This window comes from Cololabis saira, chromosome 14 (genome assembly GCF_033807715.1).
Source record: "Cololabis saira isolate AMF1-May2022 chromosome 14, fColSai1.1, whole genome shotgun sequence".
NCBI classification, from domain to species: Eukaryota; Metazoa; Chordata; class Actinopteri; order Beloniformes; family Belonidae; genus Cololabis; species Cololabis saira.
The window spans coordinates 30,590,285-30,607,746 of NC_084600.1; the positions used below are offsets into that span (position 1 = coordinate 30,590,285).

The following is a 17,462-nucleotide window of genomic DNA, read 5'->3' on the forward strand; positions in this document are numbered from 1 at the left end:
GCAGCCACGCCGTTTGTGTTAACCCAGCCCCGGCTAAACGTAACAGCCATCTTTGGTTTCACCATCAAGTCAGCATGTTAAATGGTTTATCCCAATGGAAACGTCTGATGGCAGCCCTGCCAACATCTCGGTGGGCTACGGCTGAAGGAGCTGGGAGCTAAGCTAACTTTGATTGACATGCAGTGGACGTGTCCCCGCCCACTTCCTGAGCATCATGGCTGCACGCGTACGAAGAAAAACCCATCTTCAAAACCTTTTTGTCTTCTGGGTCACATGATGTGCATCAAACACTTCAGTTGCAACAAAATATTGATACGCCTGAAAATGATGTATTAGCTTCTGTTGCCGTGGTAACAGTATTTGACGAGTGTTTAGTTTGATGAAAGTCACGTCGTCCTCAAATCACTGAATTACTAAGATCTGCTGATCTGGGTTATCTGATGTGGGATTTAACTTTACAGATCACAGACGTTCAGGCCTCTTAATTATCGCGGTTTAACGCAGGTATCCAGGTGACACTCATCTTCTGTGGCTGTGTCGCCATCGTGGTCAAAGCAGATGTGTAGTGATAGCAACCCTGGATCCCATGGATCCAAGAACTGCATTTCTTTAGAAGAAGAAAAACCTCCAATAAATGAAATAATCTGACCAGAAGAGTGGCTGCAGTGAACCGTTTGACTCTGTAAAACAACAACGCACACGAGAGGCACTGTTGCAATTATAAGATAAACTGAGCACGAATTTGACGAGACACATAAAGACTCATTATCATTTGTAGATTTTACGTTGTGGAACCTAAAATCTGCCAAATATCAAACTAAACATGATGCTTCGAACATAAAAGGAAAACAGAGTAAATGAATGCTTAAAGATGATGAGAAAGTATATTTATGATCATCTTAGTACAGCTCAGATGTTGTAAAGGAGGAAAATACTTTGCTTTTTTACAAACCTATTTAAAATAAGACTTTTTTAACCCGTTGTTGCCGTGCGCCTTTGTCAACCGGTTGTTGCTGTGCGCGGTTGTCAACCCTGTCCAGTTAAGTTTCAGGTGAAGTTTGGGCTCTTTATGTACACCATTTCTTAGTGTTTTTATCTTGACTCTGCCGCTGGAAGACCGACTAAAAACATGATTGTTGAAAACCGACGCATTTAATTTTGTATTTGAGCAAAAAAGAAACGCAACACGGCCAAAGTTTTCAACATTTTTCTCTCTCCCCCTTTTTTCTGACTTCCAGCATGTTGAGAACTGTGCTGAAGTTAGGAGCTTCAAATATTTATATTCGTATCCATCAGGCAGTCAGCGAGGCATCTGATCTGTCCCAGATTCCCTCTGCAGCGACTGACGATGCTCCGACATGCAGCTCCAGTCAGAAGTTCCTTCTCTCTATAGAGCCTTAAATCAGAACATGGCACCAAATGTTTTCTTTTTTATATACTTCGTACAAACGTAGCCGATGCAGAGACTGATGTTAGAGGGCGTCCTGTCCTTATTTTACTCTTTTTTTTATCTTACTTTCAGAGCATTCACACTTTACAACGGCACAAAGCTCCTGGTAGTTTAGGTTTTCCTTTTACCCAGTTCAGCGTCATTAATCGTGGCTACAGGGATTAACGTCAGCTGACAGATTCCCTGATATATTTAGAGTGAAAATGTCTAAATTTCCTGTTAAAGAGAAAAATGGGCCGGCGCTCAGATGTGGCGCTTCATCTGTAAACACACAGTTGAGCTTGCTACGTGGAGAAAAGCGGGTATACAAATGACGGAGCAGATTTCTCTGTGGGATTCTGCAACCTCCCACTGAAAGCTGTCATTTATTTTCATTGGTTTGCTGCAGTAATGGACTTCGCTTGAACGGCATCTTTGTATTTAACCTTGAGAAGGAAGCGTCTAAGTGCAGATGTGCATCCGTGTAGCCACAAACATGCGCACGGACACACACTTTACAATGATAATGATGCTCTCGCTTACTGTTTTTATTTTTATTTTTTTATTTTTTTACTAATAGCACATTTTGCTCTGTAATTGCAAACGAGCGTCAATGAAACTGATGTCCTGCGTTCCAGTTAGCGGCCACTGATGCTCAGATGTCCCGCAGCAATCAAGCAGACGTTAAAGAGCACCTCGTTTCTTAAGTGTAATTTCAGTTTAAAATAAAGACGATGTGACTAGATTAAGGAAATTTAGATGGCTGTTTTTGCAGTTTAAACAAAGTCAGGAGAGGTCATTTATCTTTTTTTAGAGGCGTGGTCAGACGTGTCAAACTCGAGGTCCAAATCTGGCCCACAAACATACAAAAATAATAATTTATCTCTAAACGGTTTTCAAGACGTAGATGGGCCATAATGACTTGCGTCTTCATTTGATGGCCTGCGTTACGAAGGCATCTGCCCACCAGATGGCAGGAACCGTTTCCTACAACAAAGTTTTAAGTCATGGAAACAGAAACGTTTGAGAAAATGACATTTAAGAGTAGAAGGGAAGAAAAGAAACCTGTTTACCAGAGACGGGCCGGTGTGATTTTAGGAGCCTGAAGGCCGACTCGTCCGAAGTGTCTGCTGCACCTCTATCATAGTAATTAATTTAATTCCATTATTATTAATAGTTAAATGGAGAAGAAATTATGGAAGATGTTTTTTTTTTTGTTTTGTTTTTTTAAAGATATTTAGATGCTGCTAACAATAATGATGATGTCACTTTTACTTACTTTGCCTCTTCAGTGCCGGAGCAAAACCTTTTTATTAGAAATAATGCGGCCCGTTGTGTTTGATCTTTTAAAAATCAGGACCTTCTCAAGTTGACTAACCGGATCCGTAGTAGACATGTAGCACCTGGCTTAGCCCGCGGGTCGTGTGATGTTTGGACAGATTTGATCGGAATAAATCTGGGATAGCATTGGTTAGCATTGAGCTAAGTCAACGAAGCTAAAATGGCTTACGGTAACTGAGCTTAAGTGGGCGTGTTTTAGCTAACTTTGGGTTGATTGGCGTTGGGTGGCGTTAGTTCCTAACAACAAGACACCGTGTAGTAAGAGGCACGCACTTTTAAGTAAACATCTGGATGACATCACAGGTAGGGTTGCCACCTTTCAGAAATAGAAATAAGGGACGCTCCGATTTCAGCAACGCAGACCCCAAAAAAAGGGACATCCCCAAAACTTCTAAACTGCATAGAAATGTATTTATTTTATATGAAAAAACTAAATGCTTTGATTTAAAGTTTAAAGTGCTTTAATAGCATTTAACTTGCATGACTGTACAGACAGCCAACCATGCTGGCAACTGAAATATCCTATTCTATGTATGTCCACATCAGCCAAGATGTATAATATAACCTACAGGTGAAGGTCGGAACATTAGAATATGGTGTAAAAGTTAATTTATTTCAATAATTCAACTTAAAAGGTGAAACTAATACATTACATAGTCTCATTACATGCAAAGCAAGATATGTTAAACCTTTATTTGTTATTATTTTGATGATTGAATTGTTTATTGATTTCATAATATAGAGATTTTTTTCATTTGGGGTTTTCATAAACTGTGAGCCAACAACAACAAATAAAGGCTTGAAATATCTCACTTTGAATGTAGTGGGAAATAATATATTTGTTTCACCTTTAGTTGAATTTACTAAGAATGAAGTTTTGCAATATATTCACATTTTCCGACCGTCACCTGTATATTATTACATAAATAAATAAGAGCATAATATGTGTCCGTATTGGTTCAATACGGAATGCAACTTTTAATTCCCAATTACGGAACAATTCCGTATTTTAAGGGACTGGTGGCAAGCCTAATCATAGGGGACTTGTCCAGTTCTTCTTCTACAGTCTGTGTGGATGAGGGCAAAGACACTCCCAGGCACTCCTGTCTCCCGTCTCCGGCTGTAAAACCCTGCTGCACCTTCAAAACCAGTCCTGGGTTGAGGTTTGGCAGTAAAAGCGCCACCGCGTCTCCGTTAAAACTGGAAGCCTGTCTGGTTGTCACGGCCGTGCTAGATGAGAGCTACGAAGGCCAGCTGCAGCGTGGGAGCTGTTCCCTCTCATTTCCACCTCATTTATCTGTCCCTTCTCCTTTTCTCTCCGTCTGCCGGTGGACCAACACTCCCCTCGGCTGCGCCCAGTCAGCTGTGGAGGAGGAAATGGCATCTCTGTGTCTCCTCAGACTCCGAGAGCTGCAAGCGCGCTCATGTTTGTTTTTATTTGACATGAACGCTCATGGATATTGAGCCTTTCTTTTTAAATATATTTTTATTTTATGGTCATCCGTTTCACTTCTGTGAGCCGCCTCAGCTTTTTAACCACAGAACAGGTTAAAGTGACGTCGGTGGAGGTTATCTAAACGATAACTGGAGTCATGCGGGAAACAAACATGGAGGAAACCGAATCCGTTGCCGGTTTGCCACCGTGGAGCAGAGCGAGGTCCAGACAGAGCTTTCCCTCTGTTTCCTCCTCCCTCCCTCCCTCTCCTCCTTGGTATGAATCTGCCGTATCTCATTCCCCAGCGCTAATTCCAATTTAATTGCCAGTAGCCTGAAGCCTGCTCAATAGGAGTAACAAATGGTTTGATTCTGTAGACTTCATCAGACTGCATTTTAAATGCGACACAGTAACCCGGTGCGAATGCCAATGAAGCCTGGCGAGGAGCTCCTCTGTTTACTAATTATCCTTTTTCTTACTCCAAGCCACACTGCACAAGTTGTCTGATTAAATCGGATTTGTGGGGATGGGAGGGTGGGTGCTCTGGTGGTGGAGGTGGTCGGGGCCAGCTGGATTAGGTGGCATGCATGGTCCATCTCTGAAAAGGATCCTGAAGTACAGCAGCGAGAAGAGGCCGGCAGTGCAACTGTAAATCACCGTGAAGAGCTCCGCCGCAGTTCCTCACGTTGACATTAATTCCCATCTAAGCATCGCGGTTGATCTTTATAGTCGGCTCGGCGTTGAAAAAAGAAAATAAACAAATGCTTGCAAAGTCTTCTTTGAGAGGATCTGTGTTTAGGATCTGAAGAGATGGGAGTTTATGTGGATCTGTTTTAGTGTCACCATCCTGTTAAAACCTAATAAAAACGTTCAGATCATAGTGGGCCTTATTGTTAGACAAATACACCCTCAGACTAAAAAAGAACAACAATCACCTGGGTAATCCTGAAATACCCCCTTACTGCTGGGTAGGAATGGGTGATATTTTACCGTTCACGATATACCGTCAAAAAAAATCCTCACGATAAGAATTTGTCATGATGCGGTAAAAACGATAAATTCCCGTTGATGACGTTTTTGTGTAAAGTCAGATTTATGGTTCTGCGTTAAATCCACGCACAACGTACGGGAAGGAAGGAAGGAAGGAAGGAAGGAAGGAAGGAAGGAAGGAAGGAAGGAAGGAAGGAAGGAAGGAAGGAAGGAAGGAAGGAAGGAAGGAAGGAAGGAAGGAAGGAAGGAAGGAAGGAAGGAAGGAAGGAAGGAAGGAAGGAAGGAAGGAAGGAAGGAAGGAAGGAAGGAAGGAAGGAAGGAAGGAAGGAAGGAAGGAAGGAAGGAAGGAAGGAAGGAAGGAAGGAAGGAAGGAAGGAAGGAAGGAAGGAAGGAAGGAAGGAAGGAAGGAAGGAAGGAAGGAAGGAAGGAAGGAAGGAAGGAAGGAAGGAAGGAAGGAAGGAAGGAAGGAAGGAGAGAGCAGAAGGGAAAAAAGAAGCAAGGAAGGAAGGAAGGAAATGAGCCTGAAAGAAAGAAAGAAAGAAAGAAAGAAAGAAAGAAAGAAAGAAAGAAAGAAAGAAAGAAAGAAAGAAAGAAAGAAAGAAAGAAAGAAAGAAAGAAAGAAAGAAAGAAAGAAAGAAAGAAAGAAAGAAAAAATTCCCATTGATGACGTTTTTGTGTAACAAACATGGCGGATCTGAGAGCGAGATAGATTTATAGTTACAAAGATGGAGTTGAATTGGTATTTTTTTATCGTTATTGGGATAAATGCCAGAAATTATCGTGATACATTTTTTTGTCCATACCGCCCATCCCTAGTGCTGGGGTGATCAGCAGTCAGGTGATGCTTATCAGCCTAATTTGATCATCAGCAGGTATCCAGGACGCTCTAAAAACAGACATTATGGCACTTTGCAGGTCTGGAACACTCAGGTGTGTTAACATAACGCAAAAAGGTAAAAACATAAGCAATGATCTTAGAGGAATATGGAAAAGTTAATAAAACCAATCAGCCATGAACAATGTGAGAGACTCAAACATGATACAACTACTTTTGCTGTTAAAGCTGAATCTACACCCTATTGAATCATGAGGGAACTCGGGGCCAACCTCTGGTTTTTATATTTTAAGTCAATGTGGGCGTCTCAGTTTAAAATGTCCGACTTTACTGTTGAAATGATGTATGGAAAACTTAGTACAAAGAATTAAGTAGATTAGATATTCCTTTATTCATCCCTCAGTGGGAAAATTCACATTGAACAGCAGCGGTGCACACAACACACACATGCATACAAACACAGTTAAAAAAAGGATAAAAACGTAAAAAATATATAATTAAAAAATATGAACAGTACATACAGAAGAAAAAAATAGTGCAGTTTGAGATAAAAGGCAGTGCAAAAGTTAAAAAAGTAAAGATAAAATTACAGGCCTGGTTTTATCTGCCATTACAATAGCAACATCTGAAATATGGATGTTTGGACAGATTTGATCAGTATGAATGCTAAGCTAAGCTTAAATAGCTTACTTATGGTTACTTACGGCTTCCAGGGCCGCTCTTCACAGAGGTTTTGTCCAGTTCTTCTTAGACGATCTGTGTGTCCACATATTCGTGTTCTTAGTTTTTTGCTTCATGTTAAATAATCAAAAAAGTAAAATGGTCGAATCAGATTATGCTTTATGATGTTTTAATCAACAAAAACATTCAGGCACTTCACCTTATATTTACCGTTTCAAAATAAATAGTCTAAACGATAATCACAATTATTCTTTTGTTAATTATTCAAAAAATCTTACATATATTACATACATACATATATTTACATATAATAATCCTTTTTTAAATTTCTGATTTAATGCTTATTCATAGCAGCAAATATCATTGGATCTGACTCCAAATGATGTTTGTGTGAGTGTCCAGGTTTTATTTTGATTAAAACGCATCTCTGTGGAAAAGAAGAATATAATTGGTTTTGGATATAATTGGCATCCATCAGAAAAGCCATGGACAAATGTTGGTCATGTCGCCTTTCCGCGACGCGTCGTCGTCCTTCATAATGACCCAGAGGTCCCGGGCTGACGTCACAGTTAATTAATAACATGCAAATATGCGCTCGGGTTGTCTGGGTACAGTAGCGGGAGTGCAGATGAGGACGTTTGCGGCGCCATAAAGACGTCTCCCTGTCAACTAAATGGCCAGTTGAGCTGCCATATGGTTGTGCTGACATTATCTCTGGGTAATTAATATGGCATCTCGCCTGGCATCTGGTGGCATTAATCTAGCTGCGAGCAGTTCATCTTACGATGTCAGCGCTGCTGCGGGCCTGACGTGAATTATCACTGCCTGATGTAACTGGGAGGCATGGACGAAAAAACAACAACAAAACCTGCGGTGTCTGTGGCGTCTGCATGGAAGCAGCTTCTTCTCATCGTAGAGAATTGAGGACTTTGAGCTCTTTTTTTTAAAGATGTCATTGCCTATAAATTAAGCGCTTTATAGAGGAAGAGTCTGTATCTGTTTGGACCTGGACCAATGATGTGAACTCAGGAAAGATGAGGCTGTGCTCAGCCGGACGGCACGAAATTCTCCAAAAGGCAGTGGATGGTGAACCTGGCAATTAGCTGCAGGTGATATTATTCTCAGTTACGGTCCAATGACGGTGGTTCTCCTGAAAAGCCGTGTGTGAGGCGTCGAAACGAACAGAGATGCGTGAAAATCCAAGTCTTCAGTAACTTTAAACCCACAAATTAAAAGCTCTTGAAGAGGAAATTTATGCAGATTTGAGGATGTAGATGAGACTTTAGAGCCTGAAAAACAGCATCAAAGTTATCTTAACTTGAATGTTTCATTGCCAAATTTGAATCTTTAACGGCGCCCGTGTGACAAACAGGAAAACATTGGCTAAGCTTGTGCAGCATGATGTAACTCAGAGGCAAGACGGGGCATCTGAGCTGCTTCAACAGAAACTCACTTCTGCATTTCTGTTGGTCTTCGTGGCTCTGAGATGGCAGGGGGAGGCTCAGAGGGTTTACAGGGGTGAGGAAGAAAGACTAGACAGGTCCATGCATCCATCTATCCAGCAGTCTGTCCATCCATCCATCCAGCCGTCCATGAGCCTATCCCTCCGTCCGTCCAGCAGAACCAGAACCAGAGAGGAAGAACATCCGTCTCCATTAGTCCACGGGTTTAAGTTGTGGGACGTAAGAGACCGAGAGGAAAAAGAAAAAGAAACTCAAACTTAATTACAACGATGTACATATACATGCAATGTAAACAGAGAAGGGGGGGAGAGCCCAGAGCATGATGGGAGTCTTCCAGCAGCCTCGGTGTGCAGCAGCATAAAGAAATTACTGTAATCTTCATCAGGAACGCTGAGCCTCGTGTTAAAAACAGAGGAGGCGCTGCGCCGTCAGCCGCAGAGCGCTAAGTGCCTGAGACGTTGAGACGCAGCCGAACATTTCATCAGAGACCTTTTCCAGCGTGCGCAAGTGTAAATTACATCAGGCATTTATTTGCTCTTTGGCGGTGAAAAGCGTGTCTCTGGAGACGCCCCACGGAGGCGGCGGTACAAGTGACCTTTTCAGAGGGGCTGTGACCTGATGTGTGATGAAACCTGATTGCAGACGGGAGAAACAACAAACACTTGCCGCAGCTTAAGAGCAGTGGGAACGGCGCCGTTTTTCCAGCGCTTCCAGCTCGTTGCCGTGCCGACGCAAGGAGGATGGCTGCGGCTGGTGTCTGCGACGACTGGCAGGTAGCACAGCTCCAGGATGGATGAAGGTCGTCGTGACTTTCGCTGTTAAGGCGCCGCTTCACATGCCGGTGTAACGCAAGGGCGTTTGACGGGGCGAGAAAGTTAAAAAAACTGAGAATAATTACTGACATTTGTGTTGATGAAGAGGTTAATGTTCTAAACTGTTACTGATCGACTCAAACGGGACACATGCCCAGAGCAATTTCTCAACTTCCTTTAAGGAAGCCAAGAGGAGCACCAGCGCAGTCTAACATCAACACGTGTAGCGGTGTCATTGGACCAGATTACAGTTAGTTTGGGGGAGTGGTAGTCTAGTGGGCTTGGGTCTGGAGGACTCAGGTTCAAGATGACCCTCCCTTGGCCCCTGAGCAAGGCCTTAACCCTAATCTATATTACCGTATTTTCTGGACTATAAGCCGCACATGTATATAAGGCGCATCCACTCTATTTTTAAAAAAATTATAAAAAAAAGATATACAAGCCGCACCTGTATATAAGCCGCATCTGCTCTATTTAAAAAAAAATATATGCAAGCTGCAGATATTTATGTTGTTAGATTAGATATTTACTACATGTACAGAAGGATTTTGAACTGTAAATGATGTACATGTTTGTACCTAAATAGATCCTTTCCTAACAGTGTCTTAACACGGCAGCAACTTTGCTGATTAAAACGGGACAGAACCAAGAGAAAATAACCGGTATTTATTTATCTATCTGTTTGAAATCTGCTTCTACCTACTTTTATCTGCTAAAGAAGAAGTAGCGTATTCTTCTTTGCATTTATTTTGTCTTAGTTTTGATTCTAATTCCGGTTAGCGCTCCCCGAGCAGTGGAAGAAAAATCCACAGAATAGCCGCACCTTTGTATAAGCCGCATGGTTCAAAACCTATGAAAAAAGTAGCGGCTTATAGTCCAGAAAAATGCGGTATATGTTTTTTTTAATCCCTTTTGGACCAATGTGAACATCGTTCTGGGCAGATTTTGACTCCTCTCAGCCATGTGGTCTGGCCAGGTACATCCCGACCCGGTGTCAAGGGGGCTCCACCTGCAGAAGGGGACATAAGAGTCCTAGGACACAAGACCCGGACATCCCGACCCGGAGCACTGGCGCTGCTGCAGCAGAAAACAAACCCTTGAAAACGGACTTGTGTCCATCGCTTGTTTGTTTACTGCGGCGGTGAAATTTCTCCCATTCCTGTTAAAACTAGAGAGGATGGCATCCTCATTCAGGGACTTGATTTGTTTTCAGCTGCTTTTATAAAGAAGGAGAATCTGAGGTTTCACAAACGGAAGCAGAAATATGATGAAATTCCTTGATGCAAGATTTCTTTGCAGATTTTAAAGGATTAAACTCAAAGCGCATTCGTGTGTTTTATTCTATCCATGATAAAATCGAAAAAGCGTGACAGTTAACCAGCATGCACTTCAATGTGTTCTCTCTTTTATAGACATCCACTCAGCTGGAAAGAATGAATTAAAATCTTTAAGTTGCGGTTTTATACGTTGCAGAGCTTTCCCGACGGTACCGGATGGCTTTTGCATGGCTATCTCTGTATTTACAGGTGGCTCAGGTTCGGGTTCATAGTGCGTGAGGATGCAGATTGGTACATACGTCGCTGTTCTTCCTGCTGTACAGGTACTTAGGTATACTTAGCATAGATTGCTATTGACGAGCAGGAGCAGCGGTCGCGGGCCGTTAGTAACGGCCTGTGATTGAACACCTTGTGCTGAGGTCCTGCTGCTCTCTGCCTCATTAAATCTGGCAGGTCTTCTGTTCAGCACGCTGCGTTGCAGGACGGAGTCCAGACACATTTACCCGTCTCCTCTGCAGCAGGAACACGGCGCCATCAGAGTCGGGAAGCTTTTAAACGCTGTTACCGTTGCTGCCGTCAGACACCAAGAGTTGCGTTGAAGCTTCTACTGCACGTCGGGTCTCTGAGGGGCGTCATTTCACACGCTGATGCAATCTTCGGAGGTCTTATGTCTTACTCCCGTGGGGCCACCATCACCTGGAGACACACCGGCATTAATCCCAGGGTGATGCGGGAGCTGATTTTGGTGACATCCATTGAAGCCACCAGTTATTAGCAGAAAAACGGTACAACTTCTGAGTAATAACATCAATAAATTCATCAATAACTGATTATCAACAATTATCTATATATATTTAGTTTATTTTATTAGTTTAGTTTATTGTTTTGCACAGTTTTTAAAAAATATACAGGACATATCAATGATAAACACTATAGGTGCAGGATGAGGCAAAAAACCCAATGGGCTTATTTGAAGCCTCCACCGAAGTTATTAAAATTTCATGTCAAGATTAACATACAAAAAAACAGAAAGTAAAACCATACAAAAGTGATGGCAAACTAATAATGCAATATATAAATAATAAAGAATAAAAAGACAAAAAATAAATGTGTGTGAGTGTGCATGGGATATTGTTTTTACAACTTATATTATATTGACTCCTGAGCAAATAAGACTGTACATGTCACTATGAGTGAAACACAAAAAAAAAACAAAAAGAACATGGATACATAAACAACAATACATTGGGAAAACAGTTACAAAACAGCAGTCAAGTGGTCCTTCAAACGTCTTTTGTAATATTTCAGAGAGGACGAGCTCTTTGCCAAGTGGGAAAAATCATTCCACAATTTAGTCCCTAAATCTCACCTAAAATTGACCTCTGCAAGTGAGAAATTTAGGAGGATGAAGATATATTATTATATAGAGAGAATTATTATATATATTAAACTATGTCAACAAACACATCAACAAGGGAGATGATCGTAGTGGTTCCAACGAGAGATTAAGACATTTATACGTTTGTAACGGTGATAATCCGGGTGATTTGTTGGACAGAGCGCTTGGGGATGTGGTTGCTTTCTCCTCAGCGACTCTGTCCTCAGGCCATTCCTCTGCTCCTTGCCCATCCAGCCACTGTCACCTCCCATTGGAGAGTATTCCTCTCCATTACTGTCCTCCGTCCATCCCCCACTTAAATAACAGCGGCCCTGCCACTCCGGGCCTATTAAGATACTGCCGCCGCAGCCGCGCAGGCGGACGGACAGCAACTGGCCCGGCTCTTATAAATAGACGACCCGGAGAGTCGGGAGGCTGGTTAGAGGAGGTAAATTATTCCAAAAAACAGCCGGAGAGGACTGAGACTGAGAACCCCCCCTCCCCCGGCTCCTCCTTTCAGGTGTCACTTTGGGCGGACTCAATTTTACACTGTAATGGACCTCCTGGTTCAACTACTTTTTTTCCTCCCCACCTTTCCTTTCTCTCTCTTTTTCTTATCTCCTCACCCATCAGGAGCTGACGAGGCCTTTACTCTCCGTCCTGCAGCACACAGTAATGCCTTGCACCGACTGTATACTTGGTACCACTTAATTTTGTCAAACAGTAATCAGTTGGAACTAGAGCCAACGATCGCAGGCTGCCGGCGAGGTTCCTGCAAACACACGACTCAAGTGAGCGGTACCAGGTACCCACACAGACTCTACGACCCGGATCCAGTCATGTTTCAGTCTCTCTGGGGTAGATTTGCGGCCGTGTTTGGGACCGTTGTCCGGTTTCATAACCCTGTTTTCAGTCAGACAGGTTTCCTCACATCCTACTCTGGCATTAGTGGTTGACTCGGTGACTGCAACATATGCAGGTTCTGTGGCAGCAAATCCAAACCGAATCGTGACCCCTCCACCACCGTGCTTGATAGTGGGTAGGGAGAACAGGCTAAAGGCCCTAAACTCAACAATTAAGTGGGAATAAATCGTTTATGTACCATACGAAGGTGCATCAGAAGCACCGCCCATCAAGGGGCAATGCAGCACAGTTGCGCGAGCATACGGTAACAGCAGAGTGAGCGGGGAGCAGAGGGAGGAGGTCCAGAGAAGTGTGCTGCAAAAATGTCACGAGTGCTTTTGATTGTTTGAAGATTTAGACGCAAATTTGGGTTGTAGTGATGCTTGCACAAACCACATATTTGTCATCTTTGGACATTTCCTTCAGTGGTACTTGTGAAGGAACTTGTTTAAATGTCCTTCGGTTGATACTTCTTGGGGTGCATTTCTATGATAGATGGAGCGACTGGCAGACGTTTGTTAAAGCTGATACACAACTGCCGGCACACCGTTCAAATCAACTTCAAAGTGGTCTTCTTTTTTTTCTGGTGCTTCTAGTTCTTTCTTTCCCAGCTTTGTTGTCCTGTTTGCGCGAGGGTGTGTTGGTATCTGGGTCTCGTATTTCTAGTCTGCCGGAGGTCAGAGGTGTGCTGACCTTTTACATTCCAAAACATCTTTTTCTTTTCTTTCTCTTATTCTCCTTATTTGGACGTAGTCTTTGTGAGCTCCACACCCTCCCCCACCAACGCCTAATCCACCCACTCCAAAACACAGTTTCCATGTTCTTCCCCTCCGTCAACAATAACAGCATGTGAATTACGTCGTAAATGTGACCGTGATGGATTTGGCCCGAGGTGGCCGGGAGGAAGAAGTCATCAGAACCAGACCAAAGACGAGTAATAATCTAGCAAAGAGGGAGGAGGGAGGGAGACTGGGAGGGAATGGGAGGCTTGATTGTTTGTGAAAGCTATTTTAGCATAAAGTGAACTAAATGGATTTGCAGAAGCAATTAACCTCGGAGATCAATCAGTATTCTTAGCAGTGATGCAGAGGGAATGCTGGTATGAAGGAAATTGAATTTCCTGGACCTACCGCTAGGACTGACTCCAAAACCAAGTCCATGTCCATTGACGGTTGACTGAAGTAAATGTCAAGAAGACTTTAGCTACGTGGTCACACTTGAAAACCAAACAGAGCATAGTTATTTTAACTTTAAAGCTAAAATTACTTGTTGTGCGTCAAATTCACCAGGAGAGTGTTATCAGGGTTTTTTCTCGGTTGATCGGGAAGGTTTTGGTGGCAAAGCTTATGAGAGAACACATCAGGTAGCCTGGAATCCTCAGGCCCAGTTGAAGTCTGCTTGTCAGGTTTAACCAGAAATCACCTGTGAGCTTCTATCTCTCGGAGCAGCCAGGTCTTCTGGTTGAGCGGGCCACTAGCCAACGACCCACGGTCACTTGGCCTCCTGCTCGTGGACCTCGGCTTTTTACAGCTAAGCAGGCGACCGAGCGTCGATCCACGTCAGAGTTTCAGATGTAGTTTTGGTTGCAAAATCAGAAACGACTGCTGTGTTCAGCCAGCGCTAGGTTAGCACAAGCTGGCTAAGCTTCGTAGCAGAACGAATGACTAATGTGTTGAATGAAGTGATCAAAGCTGCCATTCAAGGGGTCTATTCCTCCCAGATTTTTTGCTTTGTATAGTTTATATTGTATAGTTTTATCTGGTGCAAAACGTTTGGAACCAGCTCCTGGTGGTCAGTAGGGGTACTGCAGGTTTTTCTTAGCTTCGTGGTGACATCACAAGAGGTTTTCATACCTGTGGTTTTAGTTGGCATTATATGTTTGGCTAAAGCCGTACATAATATATGAAGTCCACATGGTTCACAGGCCGTCCAGAGGCCGTCTCTTCTGCATCCGTCACCTGGAAATCAAAGTCCAATTTACAGAAATCCGATTCCTTCTTTGTACTGAAAAGGAAAAGAATTACGATGGAGGTCCAGGCTGCTGAAAAATACGCTGCAGTGTTGGGGAGGCAGCAGATTAGGATATTCGGAGTCATCTTCTGAAGTGGATCCAGCTAGGGGAAGTGGGATTTTTAGTCCGTTCCCACCTGAAAGAAGACCAACATGAAAGCACTGTTGTGAAATCTTTGGTTCTGGCTTCAAAACGGCGGTCCGACATCATGCCGCCAAAGAGCTTCAAAGAAGACTGTTGCGAAAGGATCAAACGGGATATTGTGCCCACGTTTATAGGATCTTTGTCGAACAGAGGGACTCAAACTCATCCGACTGCTGAAGTCTCCGAGTCTTGAACGTGCCGTTCAGCCGCGAGCGTTCTCCACTTCCTGTAGGTGCGTGCGCTCTCTGCAGTGCAACAGAAAATTATAACCAGAACCAGACATAAAGCCATGAAGGTGAGACTCGTCAATATTTATTTCTCTCGTTTCCACCTCTAAAAACATGGTTTCTACGTTGGCTTCCTGCCTTTTTAGAAAGAAGCCCTTCTCCACCGTCTTCCTCCAGCACCCCTCCTCTCATCCACGCTCTTTAGCATCTCGAGCAGCCGAGACAGTGATTGATCCGGCGTGGAGGCTGTTGTGGGCCCTCCTCCTCCTCCGCTGGTTATGAACATGAGGCAGGCTGCTCTTCATAGATTTTTAAATTAGTGTCAGCTTTGCCCCAAAGATGTGTTATTGACTGATGAAATAGAAACTGAGCTGCAAACACTCAGTCCTTCCCCAGAGTTTTCCCCAGCCTGGTAATTGAAAAAGTGTGAAGGGAGTGTGTTCGTGGGAGCGTGCAGCCCTGTGTGCCTGTGTTTGTGCTGCTTTTGTTGTTGTTTTCTTGGTGTTTGTGTGAGTGCAACTGTGTGCTCTTTATCTCTCCGGGAGAAAAATGGACCCAAGATTTGATTGAAGTATCATGTTGAAGGTCTCTATCTTTCCACTCAGCCGCCCCGGAACACGACGCCCCAGTGCAAGCATGATCCTGTAAATACTGTAAATGAAGCGCTGGATATACGGCGGGCTTCAGGCGGGCCTCCGAGCCTCCGGCGTCGCTGGGCGTCGGGGGTTTGGTCGTCGCGAGCTTGCACAACCCCGTGTTGTTTGCATCCCTAGGTGGTGCTCCTGGGAAAATGCTTTAACTTGAAATTTACTGGGATGAAAAACAACATATAACATTATTTATTAAAAATAATGGGTCAGGGGTTGTGGATCTACCTTCAGCATTAATAATTTGTCATTTTTCTTTTTCTTCTTTTACTTTGTCGGTTTCTCACATCGTTGTGGAGGATATTTGTTTGTTTTCAGACTTTCTCGTACAGATTTGCAGCCGTGTTTCAGACCGGCGTCCTGGTGCATCAATCTTTGCAAAGCGTTGGCTGCTTGTTGTCAGACATCTTTGTTAAATCAAGAAAATGATGAACTCCAGATTTTTTGTGGGGGAAATAGTTTTATAATCCTTTCCAGAGTGATAGCGACGCATCGGTTGTCACTTTTCTAAGAGCATTGTTGATGTTCCCTCTTGGCTCGTGTTAAAACACTACGAATGCTCCAGAGCACCAAACCGCCCAAGTATCTGCTTTTATAGAAGTCTCCACACCTGTGGGAGTTCGAATTGTTTTGGACTGATGAGTCGCAGCACCTGGCTGCAACTTTTACCCCTTTTAAATCCAGTGGAGGCAGTAAGGAGGTACTTAGTATTGCCCACATCAATTTTCTTTTTGGTTTCATTTTTGCAAAATAGTTATGTATGTTTGGGCTTGGATTTGCCGAGTGCCAAGACCCACTACGACAAAACAGAAGAAGTGGCAGTGATTTTGCTTATGGTCATTTGGAGAAAAACGACATGTAAACAAAAGCATGAAGTCTCCCGGCTCAAACGGTGCTGTCTCTTTCTCCGCAGGTTCCGACATGGCCATATTCTGCCTGCTCTGCGGGAAGCGCTTCCAGACCCAGCCGGCTTTGCAGCAGCACATGGAAGTCCACGCCGGCGTGCGCAGCTACATTTGCAGCGAATGCAACAGGACCTTCCCGAGCCATACTGCACTCAAGCGCCACCTACGCTCTCACACGGGTAAGTGTCCAGCTTCAGAGGACCTTCTGTCCCACAGAGACCACAAGTCGGTTCAGGTTCACGCAGTTGTTTTTGCTAAGCGGCTACATGCAGTGTGCTGGTATGATGCAAACATAATTAAAGACATTTTACTTCCTCAACCGACCCCCAGAGAGTAGCGAATCTCCGTTAACCCCCACGTTGAGCTAAAATCACATGACGCCACAAATGTTTGGCTGATTAGGGGAGTAGGCTTTTTCATTAACAGTTAACTGTTCTAGGAGACAACTGGGACCTGTTTTAGGTTGGCATGGAAGTGTTTGAGGGCAAAGTAGCCCGATGCAGCTGGTTCTGTCCCCTGATGCAGCTGGTTCTGTCCCCTGTTGAAGGCCACTAGCCGGACTTACTAGAGGACACTAACTGACCGCCTCCAGCACACAAGCTTCCAATCATTTCTGGATTCTTTCTAATTGACGAACCAAATGACTAAACAGCCAAAACGAGTGCTGCCAAAACTTGATATGACGACCAGCTGTGATGGTTTTCTCCGTGGCTCAGCCCACCACCTGCACGCCGTTGCTCTTAGATTTGAGGTGACTATGACCAGCATAGAATAGACCAACGTAAACCAACTATGACCAACGTAGACCAGCATAGACCCGCGTAGACCAACTATGACCAACATAAACCAACTATGACCAACGTAGACCAGCATAGACCAACGTAAACCAACTATGACCAACTATGACCAACTATGACCAACTATGACCAACTATGACCAACGTAAACCAACTATGACCAACTATGACCAACGTAAACCAACTAT

General features: G+C 43.7%; 1 protein-coding gene across 1 annotated transcript in view; it reads left to right on the plus strand.

Moving 5' to 3' along the window:
* Nucleotides 1-17,462, plus strand: part of zbtb16a (zinc finger and BTB domain containing 16a) — a 167,657-nt gene that overhangs the window by 123,650 nt on the left and 26,545 nt on the right. Inside the window, exon 6 of the mRNA XM_061740364.1 lies at nt 16,487-16,657. Within this exon, the coding sequence (XP_061596348.1) occupies nt 16,487-16,657 (171 nt within the window). The remainder of the gene's footprint in view (nt 1-16,486; nt 16,658-17,462) is intronic.